The sequence below is a fragment of the Dunckerocampus dactyliophorus genome, chromosome 13 (genome assembly GCF_027744805.1).
Source record: "Dunckerocampus dactyliophorus isolate RoL2022-P2 chromosome 13, RoL_Ddac_1.1, whole genome shotgun sequence".
Lineage (NCBI taxonomy): Eukaryota > Metazoa > Chordata > Actinopteri > Syngnathiformes > Syngnathidae > Dunckerocampus > Dunckerocampus dactyliophorus.
Window position 1 is genome coordinate 24255034 of NC_072831.1, and position 26834 is coordinate 24281867.

At 41.9% G+C, this 26834-nt stretch overlaps 1 protein-coding gene across 6 annotated transcripts in view; it reads left to right on the plus strand.

Annotated features, from left to right (window-relative positions):
* pacrg (PARK2 co-regulated) overlaps nucleotides 1-26834 on the plus strand; it is a 275559-nt gene that overhangs the window by 59093 nt on the left and 189632 nt on the right. For 3 of the 6 annotated variants that reach the window (XM_054796969.1, XM_054796975.1, XM_054796970.1), the window contains exon 1: nucleotides 21192-21367. The exons of the other annotated variants lie outside the window; for them this stretch is intronic. In XM_054796969.1, coding sequence (XP_054652944.1) covers nucleotides 21299-21367 — 69 coding nt within the window. In that variant the 5' untranslated portion in view covers nucleotides 21192-21298. Of the gene's footprint in view, nucleotides 1-21191; nucleotides 21368-26834 lie in introns of those variants that run through there. 6 annotated transcript variants of the gene reach the window in all.

Here is a 26834-nt window from a genome sequence, read left to right on the forward strand (position 1 = left end):
CCCTTAGCCCTTGGAGCCGCTTGTACCTATGATCTTGTCCTTTTGGCTACCACCCAAAGCTCAGGACCATAGGTGAGGGAAGGAACGTAGATCGACTGATAAATTCAAAGTGTTGCCTATTGGCGCAGCTTCCTCTCCTTCACCACAACAGACCGATGCAGAGTCCGCCTCGATTTTGCATTCCATCTTCACCCACATTTGTAAACAAGACCCCAAAGTACTTGGGTACTAAACCTCTCCACTTGGGGCAGGAAGTTATCCCCGACCTGGAGATGGCACTCCCACCTTTTCTGGGCGAGAACCATGAACTACGATTTGGAGGTGCCGATTCTCATCCCAGCCGCTTCACACTCGGCTGCGAACCGATCTGGTGAGAGCTGAAGATCACGGCCCGATGAAGCCAGCAGGACCACATCATCTGCAAAGAGCAGAGACCAATCCTATCCTCCAAACACACAGCCAACAAACATGATCCCCACAATGCCCTGGGCTGCTCTTAGAAATTCTGTTCATAAAAGTCAAATTACAAAAAAGTAGGGAGTTTGGGAGTGTAACTCTTTAGGACCTTACTGTGGACCGTACTTTCTGTATATTTCAGGATTTCCTTTCTGGAGGGACTTTTCTAGAACGCAACATGGAGGTTGACCCAAAGACCAAAGACCCATTGGGCGACTGTCTTTATCAAATTTCCATAATATCATGCACGCCATTTGCTATATTTGCATGATTGTAAAACTACATGAGGAGCATTCAGACAAACAGAAAAAGAGTCAGAGTATTCGGTGAGGATTGATAGACTCCATATCACCAGATAATGATCTCCCCAGGGTGCTGGCGACAAACGATCAAACAGGTGACGGTGTCGCACACACCCCTGTGTCACACCAGCCCTTCCTCCTCGCCAACCTCTTTTTGTTTATCCCTTTTGGGGAAACGCATCGATTCACCTTTGTTTGTACTGTCGCCCACGCACATTTCCACGGCAAGGAACTGTTTATTTGATGCCTTGACGGTGTCCTCATTTCGCAGCGATGAAATTCCACAACATCCATTCTCATTACTCGGGCAGAAATGACAGGGGAAGGTGCTTAAAAGGTGCCGTCTGAGAAATGAAGGGGGGCAGATATTATGCGGCAGGCTTTGCAGACATAATAGGAAGCGCATCTGTTTGTACCGATTGTCTGCGCTCTTTACAAACACACAATGGATTCGTTCAGTGGGTGTTGATGGAAAAAAACACAAATCAACCGATTTGGTTCTCACTGCTGGGGGTTACGACTCACACATGCAGTACATTCATCAATTTTCAATATGGCTTATCCTGGCCGCTGCATCCTACCTATCCCAGCAGACTTGACCAGTAAATTTGAATCGGGTGCCGACCTGGATTTGATCCTCTATCAGCTGCATGTAAGTGAACCACTACCTACTTCTAATGTGGATTAAAAAAATGGTAATACCGTATTGACCCAAATATAACTATCTTTTGTCAAAATGGAAAAAGACTGATCGTCTTACATTCTAGTCTCGGGATTTATACATGGACACCAGAAGTTGGCGCCAAAAACCTCTCCCCAAAGCGAGTTAGCTTTTCTTCCTGACACTCACACACACAAATGACACAGGAACACAGATAAGCGTCTAAAAGGTTTAGCGTGTAAGCAAACAATGGAGGAGGAGTTATGATGCTAATTTTGAGATATTGGTGCTCAATGAAGAAGAGTCATCGAACAACGGTCGAGCATCCCATTTTTAACGGGTGTTGAAAAAGAGGGGTGGTCTTATATTTGGGTCAGTACGGCATTTATTTAACAGTCATCAAACGAATAGCGAATAGTCGAATAGCTAAGAAATGAGATGTGCTTTTTTGCAATCGACATCACTTGGCTGTTTTTTTTTGTTTTTTTTCCAAAAACGGGTATTAAAAAAGAGGGGTCGTTTTGAATTTGGGGCAAAACGGTAGTTATATTATAGTCATCAAACATCTGTGGAGCAGCTAAGAAATATATACGGGGTCAGGCAAAATGATCTGACACATTTGTAGGTTAAATAAAAGGCAAATAAAGTAAAGAAACAAAAGTGTTTTTATTTTCGAAAAGTACATATTAAGCCATTTTTTTCATATCATGCCATTTTGCTTTGTTTCTTTATAATGCCATTGTTTTTTGTTTCTTTTTCAGTTGCTGCCATGAATTGGACTGGTGAGCATCGCGCTTTCATTGTGGAAACGTTTATCAAAACAAACGAATCTGTAACTGCAGCACAACGAGCGTTCCGTTTGCACTTCAATCTTGGCGGACATGATCCCGTACCAGCTCCAAACACCATCTTGTTATGGGTGGACAATAATGGATCCTACTTGACTGATTTAATTTTTAAAACATAATGAAAGAATGGCATTATATGTACTTTTGGAAAACAAAAACACTTTCTTGTTTCTTTACTTTATTTGCCTTTTATTTAACCTACAAATGTGTCAGATCAATTTGCCTGACCCTGTGTGTGTGTGTATATACATGTATATATATATATATATATATATATATATATATATATAATTTCGATCTACCAGTTGTTGCACTGATATTGAGAACATGAAAACAAATGTCGTTATTTTTGTGTTTTCACAAAAAGGGGTCTTGAAAAAGAGGTGTCACATTATATACAAGCTCGCATAGTCGGGTAAATACGGTAATTGTCTGCGATGCAATTTCACAGATTATTGGTCTCTTTCAGACTGCTGATATATTATTCAAGATTCTTTGCAGTAGCCAGGATCCAAGGTCATGTCGAGTCACATCCCCCTGTAGGCCCGCCATCTAACCGTACACCTGCCCGAGCCACTGTGTTCAATAGATGTCACGTCATGCTGTGTGGTCCATGTCGGGACAGAACATTACATTTAAAACACGCCGGGAACTAGTAAAACAACAGGGGAGACTCGCTAATTTCCTCTCTTCCTCCATTTTTGACACAAGCCCTCTTGAGACCCCTAGTGTTTGTTTTCTCTTTTTATGTCGCCCCCGCCCCCTCCCCATACCAGTGCTGTTCACACTCCATTTTTCTTGCAGCCTCTGGTCTCCCCCACTGTGGAGCTCTATGGCGGTTAATATCACCCGCTTACACCCATTGGGCAGGATAATGGCAGTCATCGTTCACTTACGCCGCACAAAAAAGTGACAGTTTGAGCTCCCCGTGTTTACAAACAACACAAGCCTCCCATTGCGTTGTCACTCGTTGTCTTATGGGTTTTGTCCTCTTCCTCTTTCACCGTTTTCACACTCTTCCTCCTGATTTGTTCTCCAGACAGAAGTCGTGACCCCCATGAGGAAGTTGTAGGTTTTCTTCAGAAACAACACCTCAGGGAAATAAGTGGCTTTTACAGCATTTGCTGACCCATTTTGGGTGTTTTAAATGGCAGTTAATGCAGTCATAAGGCACCCTTTAAGTGTCTTGAACGCTAATATTGTAAGTTATTGCTTGCATGGCCATAAATGTTACTGTTTGTTAGTTAAGTGTACAAACTTTGTTACACACTGTTTATTTCAAGGCATAATAGATATAGTAAAAAAGAAAAGTTATGTTAAGTAATTGAAGCCAAGTATTGTAACACATTGCAGTCGTGTTAGCATTTTGGCATTTACATTCTTTTACATGAATTGGCATGGCTTTCTTAGCGGCTCACAATATATTCTTGCTGACTTTAAATTCATTGCACCTGTATGCAACCAAAATTTTAGGTTAAGTTATGTTAAAGCAGTGCTTCTCAAATAGTGGGGAGGGGGGCGCGTTGGGCGTGAGAGACAGGAAGGACTTTGAAGATTAGTGCAGACCTGCCAACATGTCTGAATTTGTCGTACTCAGCATGCAATGTGACTCTTGAATATGCTCGAATGCTTCACTGCTCTCCATTTTGTTGCATTTCGCTGGCTTCAGTTTCAAGTTCAGTCTGCACAGTACAGATAAATAAATATTTATTATCAGTTTCTCAATAGTGTTTCAAATCTGGGCATTTCTGTCCCCCAGAGGGGGCATGACAGTAAATAATTGAGAACCACCGCCTTTAAACCCGATGGATCTCAATTATTTTCTGTCAAGCCACGCCCAGAAGACCCAAACATAATTAAATAGTGTCACGAGATCTCGCAAGATTAAAACGTGACAAGATCTCTTGTTCAGAAAAAAACTGTCTCGTGATAAATGCAACACGATAAAATGAAAATGAAGTTCATAATGTAGCCAGCCTCCTTATATTGCCATGTGCATGCATGTCTGTTTTCCTTATCTCTCGCCTCCAAACAGGCAGGAAGAGCGTCATAGAACAACGGTATTCCATAGAACATACCTGTTAAATTAGGAGGGAAAAAGATGATTGCAAAGCCAAATGCCACAGGCCGCGTGTGAGGATACTAATAATAAGCAAGGTGAGCCCATCAACACTAATGAGCCAGTATGCTGAATTTGTTTGAAAGTGGTAGCAACATGAAAGGCAACACAATTAATTTGCCCACCTCAAACATATACACCCATCCCGGTTTTCCCTTCTGGGAAAAAAAGTACACATCAACATGCAGAGCCTTCGTCGTTTGGTTGACAAAGTAAACAGAAAAATGGTGTGCGTTCACAAAAAGTGTAGTTTCCTCCACCGAGAAAGAAATGCTGCTCTTTAATACAGTTGAAAAGCCAGCATTTTCAGAAATGTTGCAAACGCTAGACAGTACAAATTGCCTGTGAGAAAATACATGCGTCAAATGGCAATTCCACAACTTTACAACAGTGAAAGACGACATATTAAAGGAAATATTGCATTATTATGATATACTAAATAGCGTCTCGTCTCGTGGAGCCAATCGTGTGCATCGTCTCGTCTCCTGAGTCGGGTGTGTTGTGACATGACACCCCTACTATTGAATTCAAGCAATGACACATGGCAAAACACATGTCCATGTCCATGTTGACCTCACTGCCATGTCGCTGTCTTCGCCAACAACCACGTCTTCAATGAAGGTAAAAGTAACCTTAAATGTTCCTTTATCCCTTTCATTCATCATTTAGATATATTTCTAATTGTTTTCTGCATGTAAAACTATACTTAACTGTCAAAATGTGCTTTGTGTTTGGCTTTCTGGAACAAATTAATAGGATTTGCATGATTTCTTATGGGAAGAATTTATATTGGTTAGCATATGTTTTGCTTAGAGTTGGACATTCTGGGACGGATTATTGGCGCTAACCCAGGTTGCACTGTGTTTTACTCCTTCCACGGCATTTGGCTTCATATTGCACCAAAACACAAGCCAGCTTTGAAACACTTTTGCAATATACAGACCTGAACCTAAACCTCTGTTGGCCTCCATTTGCATCATCCAATGTAAGGTGACGCATATCCAAAGTGGCTTAAGATCACACATGCCTGTGTTCCATCCACAAAAGGTGACACATTGAGAGGCATTTGCGTCTGTTTTTTCCCCGCTGACATCATATGCCCTTTAAATCTCCGTCTCCAGGGTAACTGAAGCAGTAACTTCTGCACCTGTTAAGTTCAGAGCACAGACTCGACGGTTCACCTGCAATCACCGCTGTTTAACAACACTCCTGTGGTTTTAGACCTGCAGCATCACAGCGGGTGGTCCTTAAATGGTACCAAACCCCATTGTGCTCGCAAAGCAATCAAGCTGCAAATTAGCGCTAATTTTAACGGAGGACTTTTATTCATTTTCATTCACACGCCGACACTAACGACACCTCGACTGCGAGTTAGAGTTCAATGTACGCCGCCAAGCACACCAGATGGCGCCTGTAGGGGTTTGTGGGGGAGTCAGTGACCTGCAGAAGCCCCACAGTCCCAGAGATGGTGGCTGGTGTGTGGCTACAGCAAAGGCAGCAATGGTCGACTGCAGGGTCACGGCAGCGGGGACACCGGGCGTGCTTCTTTCAATTGTGACAAATCCGATGTGACATGTCAGTGCATGTTGGCTTGAACATTGCCTTCTTTCACTCTTTCACCTTTCATGCACACACATGGGAGGACACAGGAAGGGAATGTGTCGGTGGTTTGGGCTATTTAGCTCCCACATAAGCATCAACAATCCAGTTGCTCACTGTTGTATGAGCCTAACAGTAGTGTTTTACTGTATTTTCCTTGCTGGAAGTGAAGGACTGTGTCTTGCATTTATATCTTTGCATGTGGCTGTTGGTAAGGAGACACTTTTTATCCGAGATGAGACTGAGGGCAGCGAGAAAATGGAGCGCTGCAGCAAAGTGGAGAGACTGTAGAGTTTAAGGACGGTAGCGTGAATAAATATTTATTTTGTCATTTTTTTGCCATGTATCCTCAAAAAGAATGCCATTATGACACAACTCAGCAAAATCAGCGACCAATAGCGGTTTACGACACACTGTGCCTGCTTCTGCCAATGGATTCAAATGGAACAGCTACCGAGGAGCAAATTAGATCAAGAAAATTGCTCTCATGATTTTTGCTGGTCATGTCTCACATTTTCCATGTGTTGCCAGGGAGATTTCACAGGGTTCAAGCATAACTGCCCCATAGGCCCACCAGGATGGAGGAAGAGGATATACTGTAAAACATGCACACACTTTCACCAGTTTTCCCGTGTCTTGCTTGAGGAGTGGTCTGTCATCCCACAGCAGTGTGTGACCAAAATAGCAACCTTGTTTCAATTCAATTCATTTCAAGTCAATTTATTGATACAGCGCCAAATCACAACAGCATTTATCTCATGGCACTTTACACATGAAGGTCACTTTCATAAATGGAAACAGAACTGAAACCTCACATGAGCAAGCACTTGGCGGCGGAACATTATTGGAGCCCTTTGGAAATGAAATAACACCCCTATAGTCACCTTTATACTCATATTAGCTAATATAACAGAAAATATGACATATTAGGCATGAATAAGACATAACAGACTCACACGTTAGCATTGGGAGAGTTTCTTGTATATGTTTTATTGTGAATTGAATATCCAGGGGTTGCATTTGGACCCATCATATTTTACACAACTGATTATCCAAGCAAGTCACATGTTTTATTATTTATTAACTGAATCCTTGATTGGTGCGTCAACGTGCTGAGGACATAATCACAGATCCGGGTAATTACCGCCTGGAAAATCCTCCTGACCCCTTGTTTTCACCCGTCTTCGATGCAGTACATGTAAAATGTAGTAGTTCTGTCTACACATCTGCTCAACCCCGTAACTCCCAACCCGGGATCTTCGAACGCCGGGAGGTGTTAATAATATTTAATGTTAAACACCATCTGTTTGCCGCGGTGCAATGTGAATACCGATACGTTAGCGGCAAACGCAATTAACGGACCCAAGATGTCAGGCAGGAACGCTGCTGAGGTTGCCGGGTGGGCTTGGAGCATCCTGGGGAAAAAAAAAAAAAAAAGGCACGGTTGGTGAAGTGATGTGAGCGGAGATGACTTTTCTCATCTCCGGGGAAAAGAAAGTCCTTATGTCCCCCTCGCTCCTCGTTCCATATACCTCCATCTGCCCTTATATGATAGGAATCCCGGTATCACTTTTGCTTAGAGGTACCTGCTGTGATATATATCGGCTTTATAGATGCTTGTCTCTCTCAATTTGAATGTTGCATGTGTAGACCCTTAACCAAATGAAAACAAATTTCATTCGCTTTGCTTTACGTGGTTTCTTGCGCCAGCATGCTGGGTTTGTGGGTGGAAAAAGATCAAGAAGAAATAGTGTGAGGAGCACAAAGAACTGAGAACTTTAAAGATATTCACGCACTGTAATTAACACCTCCACCGGGACTAATGAGGTTACATTTGCAGATGTAATTTATGGGTGGAAAGTTTAATCATCCACAGTCAATTTTTTTTTTTTTTTTTAGATCCCTATCAAAAAGTTGGAGGTATCCGCTTTTTCTCGGACGTGCATGTTACCTTGGTTTTATGGCATTTTATGACAAGTGTAATCGTGTCGCCTTCTGCTTTTATAGCTAGTCCATGACCAGATTGAAGGGACACACTACAAAAACAACGCAAAAAGATACTGAGTTTGTTTTGACTGTAACACAGGAATGTGTTACAGTCACTAGGCCGCACCGTGGCGTAGTACTTTCCTAGTACTTTCTCCGGGTTCTCCGGTTTTCTCCCACATTCCAAAAACATGCATGTTAGGTTAATTGGCGACTCTAAATTGTCCATAGGAATGAATGTGAGTGTGAATGATTTGTTTGTCTATATGTGCCCTGCGACTGGGTGTACCTCGCCTCTCGCCCGAAGTCAGCTGGGGTAGGCTCCAGCAACCCTAGTGAGGATAAGCTGCATAGAAGATGGATGGGTTGATTTTCGTAGTTAGGAGCATAGAAAACCTGTTTATGACGTTCTAAATGCAATTTTTACCATTATTAGCGCCCGGTAGACACAAAATAACACCCCTATAGTCACATTCACACGCCCAACACATTGCCAAACTGTAATGCGCAGGCTACGGGATCCCTGCAGGTACACAAATCATAACAGTGGTGTTTCATTCTACTTTTGAAGAATTACTGTATCAGCAAATAAGTGTGAGGGGGTACTCATGGTATGACAAAAATGCAGGACAAAAAAGGTTGGGAAATACTGGTTTACAGAACTAGGACTGTGCCCGTAGACTGTAGTGCAATCAGGCAATAGCTTCTACTTCACTTCCAAACATTTTTTCTTTTACGGAGACATGCACATACACACAAACACTCGATTACACACACTGTATGACACTTTTCTTAGTCTGGCCACTTCAACAACGTGGAAGTGTGACACTGCGGGTCTTTCAACATGCAGCTTTTTATTCATCCTTGACAAACACAGCAGTTCAAGCACAAACACTAATACATCGCTAATAAATAATAATGCTCATAAATTCCCTCGCGAGGCTTTACTGCCATCTCATTTGGCGCTGCGTGTGTGCTTGCTCACTTCCGCCTTTGTCACATTGACACAAGCCCCCAAAAATAGCTGTCCTCGACTGCGCCTGCCGGTACCTAGAAGCTCGTAACCCAAATTTTAGCTCGCAGTTCAAAGCAAAAAATAAGCGGAGCGACGACTCGCATCTAAAAAAAAACACTTGTTAGTGGGGAAACTCGTATGCCAAGTTACCACTGAATAAATGAAAAATGCACGCAGTGCTCCAGTGCCTTCTCTCTTCTCTCTGGCATTTCTGGAGAATCGACGTACTCCGTGACAATTCAACTCCCAGTGATGGTAGATACAAATAACTTTGGCCTTATCGAGAGAGCCATCTGCCAGGGCTTTTAAGCTAAACTTACCATTCAAAATATCCCTTTGTTTGTCCATTTCTGCTCAGTGTTTGTTCCCACTTGTGACTCCACATCAACTGTCACACCGCTGCGTTTGCCGAGGGTCACAAAGGACAGAAGCGCGTTAATTGCACATCAAGAAAAATAGTTAAAGGAAATTTCCTTTAACTTTGAAAGCTCTAATAATGAAGTGTATTAATTGAGACCATTGCAGAACCCCTGCTCTCAAGTGAAATTGTAACTTAACTGATATACAGCATGTACTTTAAAAAATTACAGTAACTAGTAATATATCATTTTCAAAGTAGATTTCCCAAAAGAAGTGTTTAATTAAACATTTACTTCAATGAACCCTATTTCTCTTTCAGTGGGTGGATGCACACACATGAAAGCAACAAGGGGAGTCCCGCAGGGATCATTTCCGCGACCTCTGTCATTGACTTTTCGTGAGCTTCCATTGTGCCGAGAAATGTATGCAAATGACTCACACACATAAATAGCTGTGAAGCTGCATGAAATGTGCTGCTGCTTTGTACGTTGCCATACTTTCCCGTAGCACAATGTGACTGATTGCTCCACGTTCACCAAGAGGCTAAAAACACTTGCCCTTTGGAGTCATTTGTCATTCTTAACCATTATATTTCCTTTTTAACGTCACGCACTCAAACACTAAAAATCATTTCTAGGCTTGAAAGCACCCTCATCACTCACAAATTTTTTTTTTTTTTCCTTTTTTTGTCCTTTGTATTGTTGAAGTGTGTGCGGGGTTTGACACTGGAGGGCTGTTCAAGCACCATTGATGAAACTGTCATCTAACCCTTTAACCTGTCTGATTTTAAGAGACATTATTATAAGCCTGCTAATCCTATCTTTTCACCCCCATTAATAACTCTGTTTTGTATTAGTCCCCTGTGCTGACATTTTATGACATAGCCAAAACTATCTTGTTTTACACTTGATGGTTTTATTGATTCTAGAAATTACGGAGTTGGAGCTGGATGTAATTGGCGATGACGTAGCTGCTTAGTTGTCACTCACTCTAAATAAATGCTTCTGACTTGACCTTTCGCTGCCAAGATTGCATGTCTGGAACACAAGGGTCACACACCTAATTTATACATGTGTTACTCCGTCCATCCATCTTCTATGCCGCTTATCCTCAATAGATTCGCGGGTATGCTGGAGGCTATCCCAGCAGACTTCGGGCGAGAGGCGGGGTACACCCTGGACTGGTCGCCAGCCAATCGCAGGGCACATATAGACAAATAAATATATATAGGGAAACTGTATGACATTTTTGGGTAACAAGTTATTGCTAACGTTATGCATTATTTTAGCAGTTTGAAAATGTATTAAATGAGCAAATGTATCTGCGAATTTAAAAATTAAGGGTTTGTATGTTCTCTATGCACGGCATTATGAATTATCCTCACCGATCTTTTTTGCAGTACATTGAGTGAGTGAAGATCGCTTTTATAATGATTGCCCCATAGCTCCACACAACAAGTTACAGTAAATATGCTAATACCAAAGAACAGTAAAGAGTGTGGAGTGATTTTTGATCAAGAACAAATTTTGCTTTATTCAACAAATTTTGTTTTATTTCATAAAATCATTCCATCCATCCATCCATCCATCCATTTTCTATGCCGCTTCTCCTCATTAGGGTCGCGGGGGCATGCTGGAGCCTATCCCAGCTGACTTCGGGCGAGAGGTACACCCTGGACTGGTCGCCAGCCAATCGCAGGGCTCCATTCACACTCACATTCATACCTATGGACAATTTAGTAGAGTCGCCAATTAACCTAACATGCATGTTTTTGGAATGTGGGAGGAAACCGGAGTACCCAGAGAAAACCCACACACGCATGGGTAGAACATGCAAACTGTAGCTTGGTTAATATGCACGTCACATTATGTAAATGCAGCGTTGTTGGCGGTTTTTAGAGGTTTTTTCATAGCCGGAATAGGTGCGTCTCCTTACGTGCATTCTTAGATGCCTCTTTTTATCTGTTTTTATGTCTTTAGAATGCACAGAAAAGAGAAAGACGCGTGTTCATGTCTCACATAAGGACTGTGGATATTGGGCAAAATTCCCCCAAAGAGTGCTTTAACGTCAGCTTTACAGATACCATGCAGATGCCTGCAGGTGATGTGCAGAGCAAACGTGGCATCTGTAAAGCTCATATTTTCACTAACTCGAAGTAACTACAAGCTTTAGTCAGGAGAAAACACCCTAGCATCAGCGACTCATCCAAATTGAACATACAGTATTGTATTAAAAAAAAAATTTTCCCCGAAGCACAGTTTTATAGCTTGCGTCAATCAGAAATGAGCATTATTAATTTTGTTGAAGCATTTTTTTTTATAAGACAGTGCAACTCTATCTTGTCTGAAAATCGGTTATCTGCAAGTGCTTCGACAGCTATGTAACAGCTATTTCTATATTTCACAACATCGGGATGACCCCCCCCCCCCCCCCCCCCCCGCGACACCGTGTTCACCGAGGTGACAGTGTGCAGAATGCAGTCATCTTTTGCATGCCCCACTGGCTTTACTGGTGTCACTGTTCACACGTTCAGGTTCATGTGACACTGACCTGTCTTGCTTTCCCTGGAGGCCACGGCGACTGCGAAGCTCTTAATGGACATTATGATCCAGGCTGGAAAAAAAGCACGGGGCCACGTGATGAGAATCTTTTGGCTTCACACAAGAGTGCATTAGCCGTAAACGCATGTGATTGTGTAAACAATGATCAACTTGAGTGCGGTGATACTGTTATCGATGTTATCAGCCATATGTTCATCGCTGGGACTGATTATTTGCTGCAATGCTTCACTGGCTGCTGTTATGTGGATTCACTGAGAGTAGCGATATGCCTCCCAATATCAGTACGGCCTCAGAGCTGCTTCTATAATGCATGAAGATCAATATTCTGTGGCTTTGCGAGTGAGGCCTCGCAACTCCGTGAACATATCAAGTATTCCTGCCAACAACCCCGCCGCTTGAAGTGATCCGTGCATTCGGATCTATCCCGACTCAGGGGAAAGTGGATTGTTTGGAGTAAAGAGGAAGGGGAACAAAATCATGTTTGGATTGTTTCTGTCATTTGCAATTTTTATGACAGGAATTGATCTAAGGCTTTTTTGCTGAGCTCCTGTGTAAAGGTCCCCTCTTATGCAAAATGGACTTTTCAGTGACGTTAAAACAGCAATATGTGTCCCAAGAGCCTGTTACTGAGTACCTAACACCATATACTGCACTTGTTTGCTTTATTTGTGAGAGAAGAGGCGCTCAAATGGTCAATTTTGATGATATCATGGAAGAAAACTCCTTCGTCATTCGCATGATACCACCTCTGACCGGCCCCTAGCTAGATTAGCCCGCCCTGTGTATACCCCCCAAAACAGCAGGCTTCGTCACATATCTTAAAACAAGGCCCGAACGCCTGCCATCTATGTATCTATCTGCTCCAGACGTGGAAGCTTTAAGTTTGATCATTGTGTTTCTCTTCAGGTAATAAGTAGGCAAACCTCGGATGATGTTTCTGTTAAAATGTGAGTGTAATTTTAGCACTGTGGCTCACACAGCTATTCTCATGTTGCATTTGTGTCCTCTGTCCTACTGCCTAATGTTACGTGGTGTCTTTTATGTACATTGGACACGAGAGAGCGAACAATGGCGCTTCTTAGAGCCACACACTTTGTCAGAGACAGCAGTGGACAAACACTAATCTAGACATCAGGTAAAAAAACATTCAATACACTATTGTGAGACCTCTGAGACTTATTTAAGATTATTAAAAATGTAGTACCTTTCATGGTACCTTTAAAAGATTTGCCATATTTACTGTAATCGGGATCAGAATACTTTATCTGGGAGAAATGTGATGTTAGCCTAAAAATGCAACAGAAGAGCATAGAAACATCAGTTATAAGAATAACCAACATCCAAATAGGTGCAATTTGAGCATAAATATACATGATCTGCATGGAGTTCACTTCTAATTAGTATGCTTGGAGTAAAAACAAAGCAAAAGCAGTACAGGCAATTGCTATTAGCCCAGATGGTGAACATCTGCATTGCATTTCTGTAAATACGACTGATGAATAGCCACGACTCGTAGTCCTCCAGATAGTATGTGTTTGCTTTGGAGTTGCCCCGTTGTTGCAGCACACGCTTGTTTAAGTGTGTTTTCTTTCAAAAATCCCTAACAAAATACAGTATATACCAGGGGTCACCAACCTGCTGCCCGCGGGCACCCCACGGCCGCATGAGGCGCCCGCAGGCCTGCTTTTCATTCAGGTTTTCAGTTAATAATGTGAGAACACTAGAAAGAAAAGTATTCTGAAACATAAAATGTGAGTTGTGGATACCAGCATTTTGTGAATGTTTCGGTAAAACAAGCATATTTGCTTTGTTTGGTTTGAAATAAGGTATGAAAATCATTTCTACAAAAATTAGTAGCTGGTGGTCATTTTCATTTTCTAAACGTAGCTCTCGCAAGAAAAAAGGTTGGTGACCCCTGGTATGCACCAATAATAATAATGTGGCAATCTAGAGTTGCACAGGGAATGGGCAGGCACACTTTGACTTGCTAAAGGCAGTTTAGGAAAAGATAGCCAACAGAGCTTGACACACACTGGAATCAGACAGGGAAGGTCACTAAAATGAACACTAATCTCACTCACAGTACAAACAAAATAATGGCACAACACGCAAAAGGTATGCAGCGGGAGGTAATAAACAACAACGAACGTGAACGATAAACATGTAACCTAACAACTGCTAAGAGAATTCCACATGGCTGCTGGCAAGTCCAGCATCAACTCCCGCTGACGATAAAATAGGATACATTTGTTCCTCGCTTCAATGCGATTCGAACATCACGCCCTTTTAAAAAAAAGCAATTACAGTGTTCCCTCGCTTTATCGTGGTTCACTTTTCACCGATTCGCTTTTTCGTGGAAAGTGTTTAAACGAGAGAAATGTGCTAAAAGGTTAATGCCTGCCTGAGAAACGTGTATAAAATGCATGGTGAGGGGTTTAGCCGCCTTAAAACACATATAATCATTGTGAAACAATGAAGTCTGGCTACTTCACTTATTGCTGGCTATTTTGGGAACCTATCCCCCGCGATAAATGAGGGACTCCTATAAATGATTTTTGTTTCATAGTTTAATACGGCCTATTATTACTAAAAAATGCATATTTAAACAAATTACATGTATTCTTGGCCTAAATTAAGCATTTTCAAGCATAAAAATGGCTAAATGAATGAAAATACAAATATAAGGCATTCAGAAAACGTGACATGTAGTGTAATATCTATGACTTGTGTGCACATTTTAGGAGCGGGGCCTGGGAAGTGACGTGTGGGACGTCAGCTAGCTAGAGTTGACTGTGTTTAACTGAGTGTTGAGAGTGCAGTGACTGACGTGAGTTGTGGCCGACAGCAGCTCCTGTGTTCTCTGCTTGTTAATAAAGCGATTGATGTGCATCGCGAGTCTCTCCTTAACCACAACCAGCGGTATTCACGCGCAAGTGACTGTGGACCAATCAACAGACAAGATATGTTTAGAGCCACCCGACATGTGAATATCCAAACAAATGGTCGTTGAAAAGTGTATGGCTGTTGATATCTTCGGACCCGGAGAAAAATGCACAGGTGCCAAACTGAACCAAACAGTACTGCTTGGTAGAAACAAGATTGGAAACGGTTGTCGTCGTCATTTCTTCTCGGGGAGGATCATTTTTGTGCTTCAGTTTTGTGTGTGATTGATGACTGATCTGGTGTCTCTCCCTACTTTTCCTGATTGCACCTTCAGCATATCGACATTGGTGAAGAGAGGGCTCAGTGATACCACGCCCTGGCGACGAGGTGACGCCTCTCAGGCTCATTGAACTGACACTGATCTGCCTCCAAGGAGCACTCAAAAGGACAGAGCGGGGTGAATGAAAGAGAACGAGCAGCAGAGTGGCAGACGCTGTGGGAAAAGGAGAATGAGAAGGGAGGGATGGGATAGTAGCAAGTCTCTGAGGATCTGTTATGTCAATGCCAGCCAGAGACTTGTGAGGTCAGCTGAGCGTTGCTGCTTTTACAGGTGAGACGACGAAGACACCAGAGAAGCTGCTGCTGGAATCTCCGAGGGTGAAGCTCTGTTTGGGATTCTCACCTTGTGAGAAAGAATGAGAAAGACAAACCAGAGGAGACATGATGATAAAAACCGACCAGCTACAAATGGCATCCAAGCCTCTCTGACCCCATTAGTATTGTTGCCACCAGTTCAGTACGGTATGGTATCCATTTTTCCACGACACTTTTCTATAGAAAGCGCACTGGAATCATGGGATGAAGTCAACCCAACAATTTCCCACCTTGTAAGGTAGAATCCTAGCCATAACAGAGGCTGGATGCCGCCCGTGTGTAAAGGTATACCACAATGCCGGCACAAGGGTATGACACCTGAGATTATTCACTTCTCCCGCCCTGATGTGTTGAAAGCAGTCGTCAGTGTCCGACCACTATGGCATACGTCACATGTTGCAGCGATATACGCAACTTCTGTTACAGATCTAATGTGGCTATTTCTGTGTGACAAGACTTGTTCTGGTTCCCAAAATATTCCTCCAATATGTTCCCCTTTTAAACCCTGCAATTTTCCACTTTTGTCGATCATATTGGTGTGAAACTGGATGGGGCCTGCGCGTTAGGGTATTCCACAATGGGAAGTTAAACACTCGAGTGTAACACCCAAGAATCATTCTCCAGCCATATTGATGCTTTGCTGGGCTTTATACTGTATAAAAGGCACTGGCCAATAAATGCAGGATCTACTGTACACAAAAGGCAAGTCAACAGTAAGACAAGTCCTTCCACAGACATTTTCCAAAAGTCGACACAAATATGTTATGCCTGAATACTAAAAATGTTACATTTTGCTGTAACTTTAAAGCAGCACAAGGATCAGGTTATTGGGCATATTGGGCTCTGATCAGGGTTTTATGCTGCCGATTCTGATTCCGATCATCCATGAGTGAGATCGGCCAACACCGATCACATGGATTAATTGTACATTTTTCAATTTATTTATGATGAGTGGTATTGCTCAGGGGCTCTGTTAGACAGTTCCAAGGGCCCCTGGAAACGTTCAGGCGGATTGTCCTTTCTTTATTTGTGTGAAACAATTTTTGTACTATTTGACACAAAGCTGAATTTGACACATGTTTTGGAGTAATACGACTACATGGGAAATAAAGTTATTGTTTAACTCAAGATAACAAAATTAACAGAATAAGATACAAATACATACCTTTATTAAACAGAAATCTGTCCTGCTCAACTTAAAACAGAATAAATTCAGTGTCCAGGTTGCAGGGGTCGCTAACTTCCATCACTGTTAGACCTGCCAGCTATTCATGTTTTATTTATGACTGGCAACATTTAAATTGTACACTACTTTATTTACCAAGCAGATCTCCACTCAAACCGTGTGGCCCTCGTCTTTATGATATTTTGTGCTCATTTGTCATTATATAAAAAGGCATAAAGTCTGCAGTCAACGGTTATAATACAAAACTGCTAAGAGTTGAAGGAAATATACTTTGACCCTTTGGTGAGCTACTCAAAATCAGCTGGTGAGATGGTGTGATAGTATCACCATCATAAGGCTGGACATACTATGTGTTTATGTTCATTAAACAACTCCATACAAATAGGGTTTCGACGACAAGACATAATTACTATAATGACAACAAGTGAGTAAAGTTGTTAAGTGATACTTGAAAAAGTAAGTACGTACCCCATGAACGTGATATCCACTTGTGGCTTCACCGTGGGACAAAAACGAGCTCCGGACTAACCGTTTTGCTTGTTTGTCTGTAAATGAGACTGTGGTAAAAAAAAGTCACATTTGGAGTTTGAGGACCAGAAGCTAGAGATGACACGACACTAGCAACTCTGCCGCCAGTACAAAATACAGCCAGGGACAGCTAGGCAATGTGTGTAAACAAAGATGCAAGAATAGTTTTGGTAAGGAACCATCGATTGGCATAGCCTGTGTCAAGCTCAATACGAGACACGGCATTTTGTTAGCAAACCTACGTGACACAGCACACATGTAGGGTTTGTCGCCGCACGCTGATCGGTTTTTGTGCATGTTTGGTTATTGATTGGTGGCCCGATCGATCGGAGCATCCCTACTACAGACTAAATGGCGTAGCAATATATAAAGTTAAGGTCTTTAATGGGATGTCTGTTCCTGACTGCCCCCACAGATCTGTAAAACAGGGATTACATTTTTATATCATGCATCAACACTGGAGTTGTGTCACTTAATGCGTTAAATATGCTGGTCTCTCCTCGGTTAGCATTTATGTGTGTCATATAGGTTTTACACTTGCTGTGGCTCACTGACCTGGCCAGCTGTTAAAGCCAACAAGCCCCGCAGCCACTTTCCTCGCAACCTAATGGCCGACGCTAATGGTTGCTTCCCCTGTTTTCTGTGGTAATTGGGGAGCGTCCGATTCTGCAGTAAAGTCCCAGCTATCCTTTTTTCTGCTGAGATTCTTCTGCCGCTCCCTCTGGGTCCCCTATGATGTAGGTACAAGCTTCTGCTCTAATGATATCATAATTTCTGTTTCCCCACATGGTGAACAATATCTGACTAGCTTTAATGTGGACCAGCCTAAAATTGACTGAGGATCCAGCCACACCACATCATATATGCATCATAGCAGCCATGTGCATGCGTCACATGTAAAAAGCCATGTTCAGAAACTAATTTCTCTGTTAATCTTATTTGCTTTTAACAGGGAATGTAATACCAAAGTAAATTTAATTAAGATCTGATCCAGATTGCAACTATCCAACGGAAAATCCTATTAAACTTGCCCATGCTTACATCGCTATCAAATCTTACCTGATTTGCACAAAATGTACTATTTTTACACAGGGTCAAAGTGTAATTTCAAACCGAATTCAATCCATCTCTGATCCAGATTGTGCAATTACAGATGTAAATTGAGAAAATCATTTTCAGTGCGTTGAAAATCTTATATAGCTGTCAAATCTAATCAAATAATTTAAAGTAATGTGTGGACAAATTTAATCCAGATCTGATCCATATTGTATATTTCACAGCAATGTAAATGTAACATGGAAAATACCATTTATTATGTTCAGATGCATTTCTCTGGCTCCAAACTTAAGCAGTTTGCACAAAATGTGCATTCAGAAAGTAACCTCAAACCATATTTAATGTGAATTTGATCCAGATTGTGTATTTGGCAGCAATGTAAATGTAACAATCAACAACACAAATTAAAAAATACTGAAAAATCCAATATGTATCCAATATGCATAAAATTTGCTGTGTATGCAGTATAGGAATGTAATGTGGAACCAAATTTTATCTGGATCTGATTTTGATTGTGTGTTTGGCAGCAGTGTAGTTTTTGTTTAGAAGCATATATCTCCTGTTATTATAGCATATGTATATCAAATCAAATTTGATTTGCACAAAATCAGATGTGTATATTCAGGGTCAGCATGTCATGCTGAACCACATTTTGTCTGGACTTGATCTGGATTAAGTAACAATGTAAATAGAACTTGGAAAATATATTTCAGTTTCACTTTTATCACTGTCAAATTGAATCAAATTTGCAATGTGCAAACCGTATCAAGAATGTACTGTTGAACCAAATTGAATCCAGATTTGATCTATATTTAGCCGCAATGTAATGTGACATGAAAAATACCATTTAATATGTTCGGATGTTTTTATCTCGGTCACTAAACTATTTGCACAAAATTTGCATTCAGAATGTAATGTCAAACCAAATTTGATCAAAATTTGATCCAGATTGTGTATTTGCCTGTAATGTAAATGTAATAATTAACAACAAAAATACGCCATTAGCTGACAAATTTCATCCAATATGCACAAAATGTGCTGTTGAAAGTAATGTGGCACCAAATTTCATCTGGATCAGATCCACATTGTGTATTTCGCAAAAGTGTATTTTTAACACGGAAAACATGGAAAACCAAATCTAATTTGGTTTGCACAAAATCTGATGTGTATATGCAGGGTCAGAAAGTGATGTTGGACTCAATTTTGTCTGGACTTGATCTGGATTGAGAAGCAATGTAAATATAATTTGGAAAATGTATTCCAGTTGAGTGTTGAGACACGTATCTCTGTCAGATCCAATTTGTGCAACGTTGTAATGTGATGGCAATTCAAGTTTAATCCAAATGTGATCCAGTTTGGACTTTTGAATGCAACATTTAGTGTGAGAAATCACATTGAACATGTTGAGATGCTTATATCTATGTAAAACCTTATTCAGTTTGTACAGATTTTTGCACATATGCAGGGTCAAACTAAATGTAGTTTCATATCAAGTTTAAAGGAGATTTGATCCACATTGTACTTTTGTAATTAAACTAAATGTAATCCCATTCAACGTGCTCAGATGCTTGTATTGCTGTCCAATTTGTGCACTGTATGTTGTGTATGCAAGTTTGGAATATAATGTCAAATGAAGCTTGATTTAGATCTGATCCAGACTTCACTTTCTGCAGCAATGTGAACTGTAACATAAAGAATGCAATTCAATATGTTCTGTGTCAAATGTCAAATCCAATTAGATCTGGTTCTACTGTGTTCCCTGTGATCCGAAAAGCTAAAAACGACTTTCATTCTATACTTCAAACCAGTGCAGACGTCCTTGAGGTAGTGTGAATTTCAATATAAACACTGACATGAGTGTTGACGTGCTCCTACACACACATTCCCATGCGAACACACAACATTTGCGAGACGTGCAAAACTACATCAACTTTGAATTTCATTCCTCGTTCCTGCTAGGCCTCCCTGCGTGTCTGCAATGACGGGAGAGAGATAGCATGGTGCCGTTTGAACAATAATTTCCACAATCCTGCTGAAGTCATGCTGACGCTCCAGTTTGCTCTGTGAAAACTCTCTTCTTCCTCTCGGTAATCCTCGCAGGGATAGCAGAGAAAGAGAGAGACTGGTGTGGAATGCTGACAGGGACATCACTTCCCTTCCTCACATGCCTTGTTTACAGTCTTCAGCCCGATGCTGCTATACCCTCCACTCTCTGAGGAGTCATAAAAAACAAATCGGGGCTTTTAGAGAAATTGCCTGTGCACTGGCGATTAATAACACTTGCGCCAACTCACCTAAGAAAGCCTCTCGAGGCAAAAAAAAAAACGTGGTATTGGGAAAATTAAGAGTGCCAGATCCCTAAATTGGAATGATTCAGTGCTCTGGCTGGATAATTGAGAGTCAAGGCTTTGGTCTTCCTGTCGAGCTGTCACACAAAAGGCTTAGTTAAGCATTTTTTGTCGTCTGTTTACAGTTACAGTGACGAGCGGCCGTCCTGTTTGAGTTGAGGCCACCTGTAGTGAAGGCAAAAGAAATGCTGAGTTTTAATATGAGTCATTAAAGTCGTTTAACATGTGCAGTGATCCAAGAAATCACTGAGTGTGAATTGTTACACACACAAACACCTGCAACTGTGTGACCTCATGATGATTAAAGTGATTAGGTAGCACCTGCATGGTTGCGTGGATATCATAAATCATTGTAATGATCGCGATGATTTACCTGTGAAAATTAAAATCGCCTCTGTATAATAATGTTTGGTCCAAAAAAGCCACTGTTGAATAATTAAGTGCAATCTATTACACACATATTAACACGGAAGACTCTGCTGATTAAGTGCAAAACTTTGCAGTTTTTTCACTGCGCGGCTGGCTTGTTGCTATGGTAACAAACACTCTGAACACACACCCACCCACACACCTACACGCACGCACGCAAACACACACAAACATCCACACACTGCAGCAGGAGCGGCAACCGAGAGCGTCTCTGAAAGTTGCCTAGCAACCGCTAGCAACACCAAGCTGCACTCACGCAAATTGGCGACGTTTGCTGTGCAGTGTTTCGGTTCTGCTTCTCTGGATTATGTTGAGGAATACAACAAAGCCAAACATTCAACCGTTTACAGTCAAGGCCGCCATGAGGAACTCTGTGGTGAGTCAAGTGACGTTGGCTAACTAGCTGGGTAGATGACGTTAGCATTAGCACACATGTTGCGTGTAGCTGGCGTTAGAACTGGCCTATAGGCGGACGAGTTAACCTGGGGGACAAGTAGCCGAAAGTTGCGAGTTTATTCACCTAAAGGTATACGTGCTGTTTAATAGGGAGTGTAGAAACTTTAATTTAGTGTAACTGCAGGTTTTGTCCACACATTGATATATTAAAAAGTTTTCTTGACACAATTACTATTAAAACTCGTATAGACTGCCAGGTGCAAAGCAACAGGTGGTACTATTACCCCTAAGATGTAAGAGAATGTTAGCCAATCAGAAGCCTGAAGAAAGCCATTTCTAGAAAAAACGGCCCTCACATTTCAGCAAGCATTTTTAGTACAGTGTATCTTCTTAAGCGACAATATACTGCACATTAAATAATAATTCACAGAACTCTAAAAATAGTAAAAAAAAAAAGGTCACAAACAGGTTGTCTGTGCTCTAACTCTAAAGATTAAATTTATTAATATTGAATCCTACTTCATGATTCACTTGTTGGGGCCAGGGCTGGAACCAATTAACCGCGATAAACGAGGGACTACTCTATAACCATACTGATATATAAGCTGTACACTGACTACTCTAAAGCATGTCTATAGTATTGTCCCTTGAGAGCATATGATAAAATGGTTGCTGAAATGTGAAGCAGGCAAGCCATAAAACAACATTCAATGACTTAAAATTACATTTTGAGGTAAGTCGAGGCTCAGGTTAAGATTTTAGCCCTCTCATGTTACACTAAAAATGAATAAAAAATGAGGAGAATGCAAATGTCTTGTCAAAAGTGCTTTTAATATACATATTGGTGTATGTGAATGCAGTATTTACATTGTCGTACTGACATATCTGGGTCACACGCTGCCCGTCATTGTAATAGCCAACAAAAAAGAAAATGAGCTTTTTTGTGTGGTATTTTTTTCATTGTTTGCGGCGTCCGCTTTTACAGTTTAATGTGAATTTGTGTTTGTAGTTTGCAGTGGTGAATTATGCATCGTGCTGAGAGCTGTTTCTCATATTTGCCCCTCAAATGTGTTAAGCATGTTGGTTCCGGCTCTTGTTTTGGATCCAATGGGATTGTGCAGGTGTATCAAGCCTTTTGTGCCGCTTTGCATGGGTAAACTGTGCATTTCAAATTCACGACACAAACTCCAGTGTCAAATGGAATTCCTCTTCTTGTAAAAGTTTCAGTCACTCTCATGAATTCCCCCATCGACACTTACATGAGTGCCACTTTCTCTTTGCTGTTACTCACCAGCTCTACTTTACTTGTCGTCTTTCACCTTTTTTGTGTCAGTGAAAGTCGCCGGCACTCCAGTTGGCTTGAGGGGGAAAGTGCGTGTATGGCATTCCACTCTGCTTCTTATGCAGTCTATATAATAAGCGCCACTTTTAATTAGGAATGAGCGATTACGCCACTATCTGTATCGCCCATCTAAATGATCTGTATCCATATCTGTAGTCGGTGGGCATAAGCCGGAAATTTCGCATGGTTTCACCCCAAAAAGGTGGGGCTTAATTCGGTACATTATTGTAAGTCCGAAATTGACATGGATTGATCAGAAGTTGCTATATTTGTTGTTTATTATTCAGCTATATGTGTGCTGTGTATGTGTGAGTGAGCTGTTAGACTTTATTATTTAATTGTTTTTTAATGATCTGTGTGAAGTTGGTGAACATCCAGTGGAAGTCACAGCCCGATGAGGGGAAATAATCCGTCAGCTTTGTTTACAGTAGTTTTCTCAAAAGCACCACCGCGTGCAGTTCTACCAGCAAAGTTTTCCAACTGACTTTATGTCACCAGCTAAATTAGAAGCAAGCAGATGGGCGGGGGGGGGTTTACCAAGTAACTTTAGATACAAAACGAAATTGAGGCGAGCTGAGGTAAACCTAAACTAAAAAAAACGTCCCGAGTGGAGGCAGTGACCAACCCGATACGAGCCGTTTTCAACTCTGTCTTGCCAATTTACGAAACAAGTTTGTCAACTAACATTAAATATCCAACAAACCGAAACTGAGGCGATCTGAGGAAAGCTGAGTACTGATTCGAGCAACGTGAGCTGGAGTTAAGCCAAGCAAGCACGGAGCACGTCAGTAACTGTCTGTGTGTGAAAGAGTGAGGCACGGCTGTGTGTGACTGACCAATCGCAAGAGTGAATACATAAGTAGTAGTATGGATAATGATGAGCTGTACTTGTTTCATGCTTGTACTCGGCAAAAATGCATTATCTGTAACGGATACTCTTCTAAAACTAGTACCCGGCTCAGCCCTACTTTTAATCCTCACCAGGCACAGCAGAACTTGGAACTACTGTGGAGACCAAGTCATGTCATCGCTTGTGGGTTTTGAATGAACTGGAGAGATTGGACTGCTCTCATAGGCAATTACGCTTGCATATAATCTTCACTGGGCAACATTGAAAAATACATTGTGGCATTGTTAGGCTGCAGCTACACCAGAGAGGCATTTCAGTGCATTCTGATGTTGACGCTCGGATAACTCGTCTGGTCCACCTCTGTGCACGCCCACAGTCCACCAAATGATAATCAAGATCGCTAGACATCGAGCTTAAAAGCCTGAACTGTCAACTCCCATGTCCAGCATGGTTCTTAAGGCGTCAGGGAGTGAGGTTGACCAACGTGTTTTCACACAGCTGCACCAGCTGGCATTGCATCAGTTACACTCAGCCCTCTAAACCTCTCTCCAACCACGGCCCACCAAATGACAGTCAACAGGGCTAGGCATTGAGCCAAAAGCGCGAGCTGTCAACTCAATCTCTAGCGCGACTCTTAAGGCATCATGCATGGAGTGAGGGTTACCAACGTACTTTCGTTGCACTGCTGCATCAGCTGGCATCCGTTACACTCACCCACTAAACCTCAGTCCATCCACGGTCCACCGAGTGAGAGTCGAGCCAAACAACCTCACTCTCTGACGCCTTAAGAGTCGAGTTGCAAATCGAGTTGACAGCTCAGGCTGTTCGCTCGATGCTTAGCGCTCTCGCCTCTTATTCGGTGGACTGTGGTTAGAGCCCCGGATGTCCACGGGGCGGACCATCCGGGTTACACTAGAATCGGTGACAATTTAGAAGGAAGTGGTGTTTTTAATATACAGTAATCTCTTTTTTTTTATCATGGTTAATTGGTTCAAGACCCGACTGTGATCAGTGAATTTCCGCAAAGCAGGATTCCTGGTTCTCGAGCCTAGAAAACCTGTTTATGACCTTCTAAAGAGGCTTTTAAACATTATTAGAGCCCTCCAGACATGAAATAACACCCCTATAGTGATGTTGACACTCACATTACCCAATATAGTAGACATAATAAGATAAAATAAGACATAGTAGACATAAATAACAAACCTGCTTGTGTGTGTTGTTGTAAATGTGTTCCGGTGCTAGGGTAGCTGAGTGGGTGGCGGACAGTAGTAACAATTTGGGGTTCAGAGTTGAGTTTTAGCTCGGTGTGAGTTACGGCTGCAAGGGTAGTTTGTGTTAAGGATTATTATGCCTGTTGTGTGATAACCCAAACCTGCAATAAAGCCTGTTGTTCTGGCGATCAAGTCTGGTGCTTGCGTGTCTCACCCAACATGCAGCAGCATTACTGACTCCACTGACCAGCGTAGAATACTGCATATCATCACAGCGGCTTTGAATGTGTCTTCCGTACTCTGTCTGCAGAGTACAATCATTTGTGCCCCATTGGACAATAAGCAATTAAGATTGTTATATGACAACCCCGCCCACTACCTGATTCAAATGTTGCTGTGCAGGAACAGGAACAGGATGTCACAGACTAAGGAAACGACTCCAAAATACTAGACAACATGCTCAGTGTTCATAGGAGATATGCGCTGCAAAGGTTTATTGGATGAATTTAATATAAAATGATTTTAAAACAAGCATTTAACATGATTAAGTCTTTGGATTATTGTTTTCAGCAATGGTACACATACAAAACTGCCTTGAGATGCACACGTGGTTCGCCTGAGCTATCAGTGACATCCGTCTCCTGTTTTTTTTTGAAGGTCATAAACAAATCTCTTATCAAGAGCCGTCACCAGGAAGGGCCCCCGCAAAGCCCTTTAATATTCACCAATCTCCAGGGAGGATCTGCGGCGTGTGCAAACATGAGTGATGCTCTCGCACAGCTACACCACGGGCTGAATCCTTAGCAACAAAAACATTACAGTTTTTCAGAGGCTCGCTCGTGTCTGCACCGATCCTCTCATGTTGTTTTCCCTCCCTCGTGGGTCTCTGACATATCGCTGTGGAGAGAGGGCAGCTTTGCGGAGAGCTGTGATTTGTAGGTTACGACAGGGCCATTTCAAGCCTTGAAAGGCTACGGGGACTTGAAGCATAGGCTTATTATACTTTAAAGTATTTGTGGCCATAGAAATTGAATCACCAACACTGGCCTCTGAAAGTCTTGCCCGTTTTTTTTTTTTTTCAGTGATGCATCCCCCCATGTGTTCAGTGAAAAAAAACAAAACAGATGCAGTTTATTTTTTGAGGGGGAGGAGGTCGTCACCTTGTGTTTCAGACAGTGGGAGAAGCAAAACTGTTATTCACTGTGCTACTGGCTTCTTCTGGTAAGGTGACAGAAAAAAACAATCGGATGGGGGGGAGTGCAAACAGCTGCATAGTGTTGTGTGATATGAACGGACATAAAGCCAAGCAGTGGAAGAACTTATATTTCTACCATTGCCAGGAGAGGACAGCATAGACATGCAGCAGTTACATATTGAAACAATCATCCCTCGTGTATCGCGGGTAATTGGTTCCAAACGCCACCGCAAATAAGTGAATTTCCACGAAGTAGGATTCAATATTAATAAATGGATTATTTTCTTAGTCAGAGCATAGAAAACCTGTTTATGACTTTCTAAATACAATCGTTAACATTATCAGAGCCCTGTAGACATGAAATAACACCACTAGAGCCACCTTTACACTCCTATTATTCTTTGTTTACACCACATTGCTCAACTGTAATGGGCGACAAACGACCGCGATTGGTGAACTTAATCGCCAACGCGTACGAAACCATGCACATGGGAGGCGGCAAGCATTGTGACCAGCTCAGCTACACAGGTGAACGACGCATTCACATACAGAGCAAATTGTATCAGTCTCCCACGGTTTGATTGGCTGTCAGATGTGGAGGCAATTTTGGGGTATCAAAGTAGTTCAGAGGAGGAAAAGCGGCCAGTGTTGATCGAGGACTCTTGCTAGTACCGGATCTTGCTAGTATTGAAGATAAACTTACAAGTAGAGTGTACTGATTAGCATCCTGTCCACTCATTGGTCGATCAATGATTCGTCCTCTTGTGGGCGACAGCGATGAAAGGTTTATCAACTTTCTGGGATCGCGTCGCAAGACATGCATCACCTTACACGCACAAGCACAAA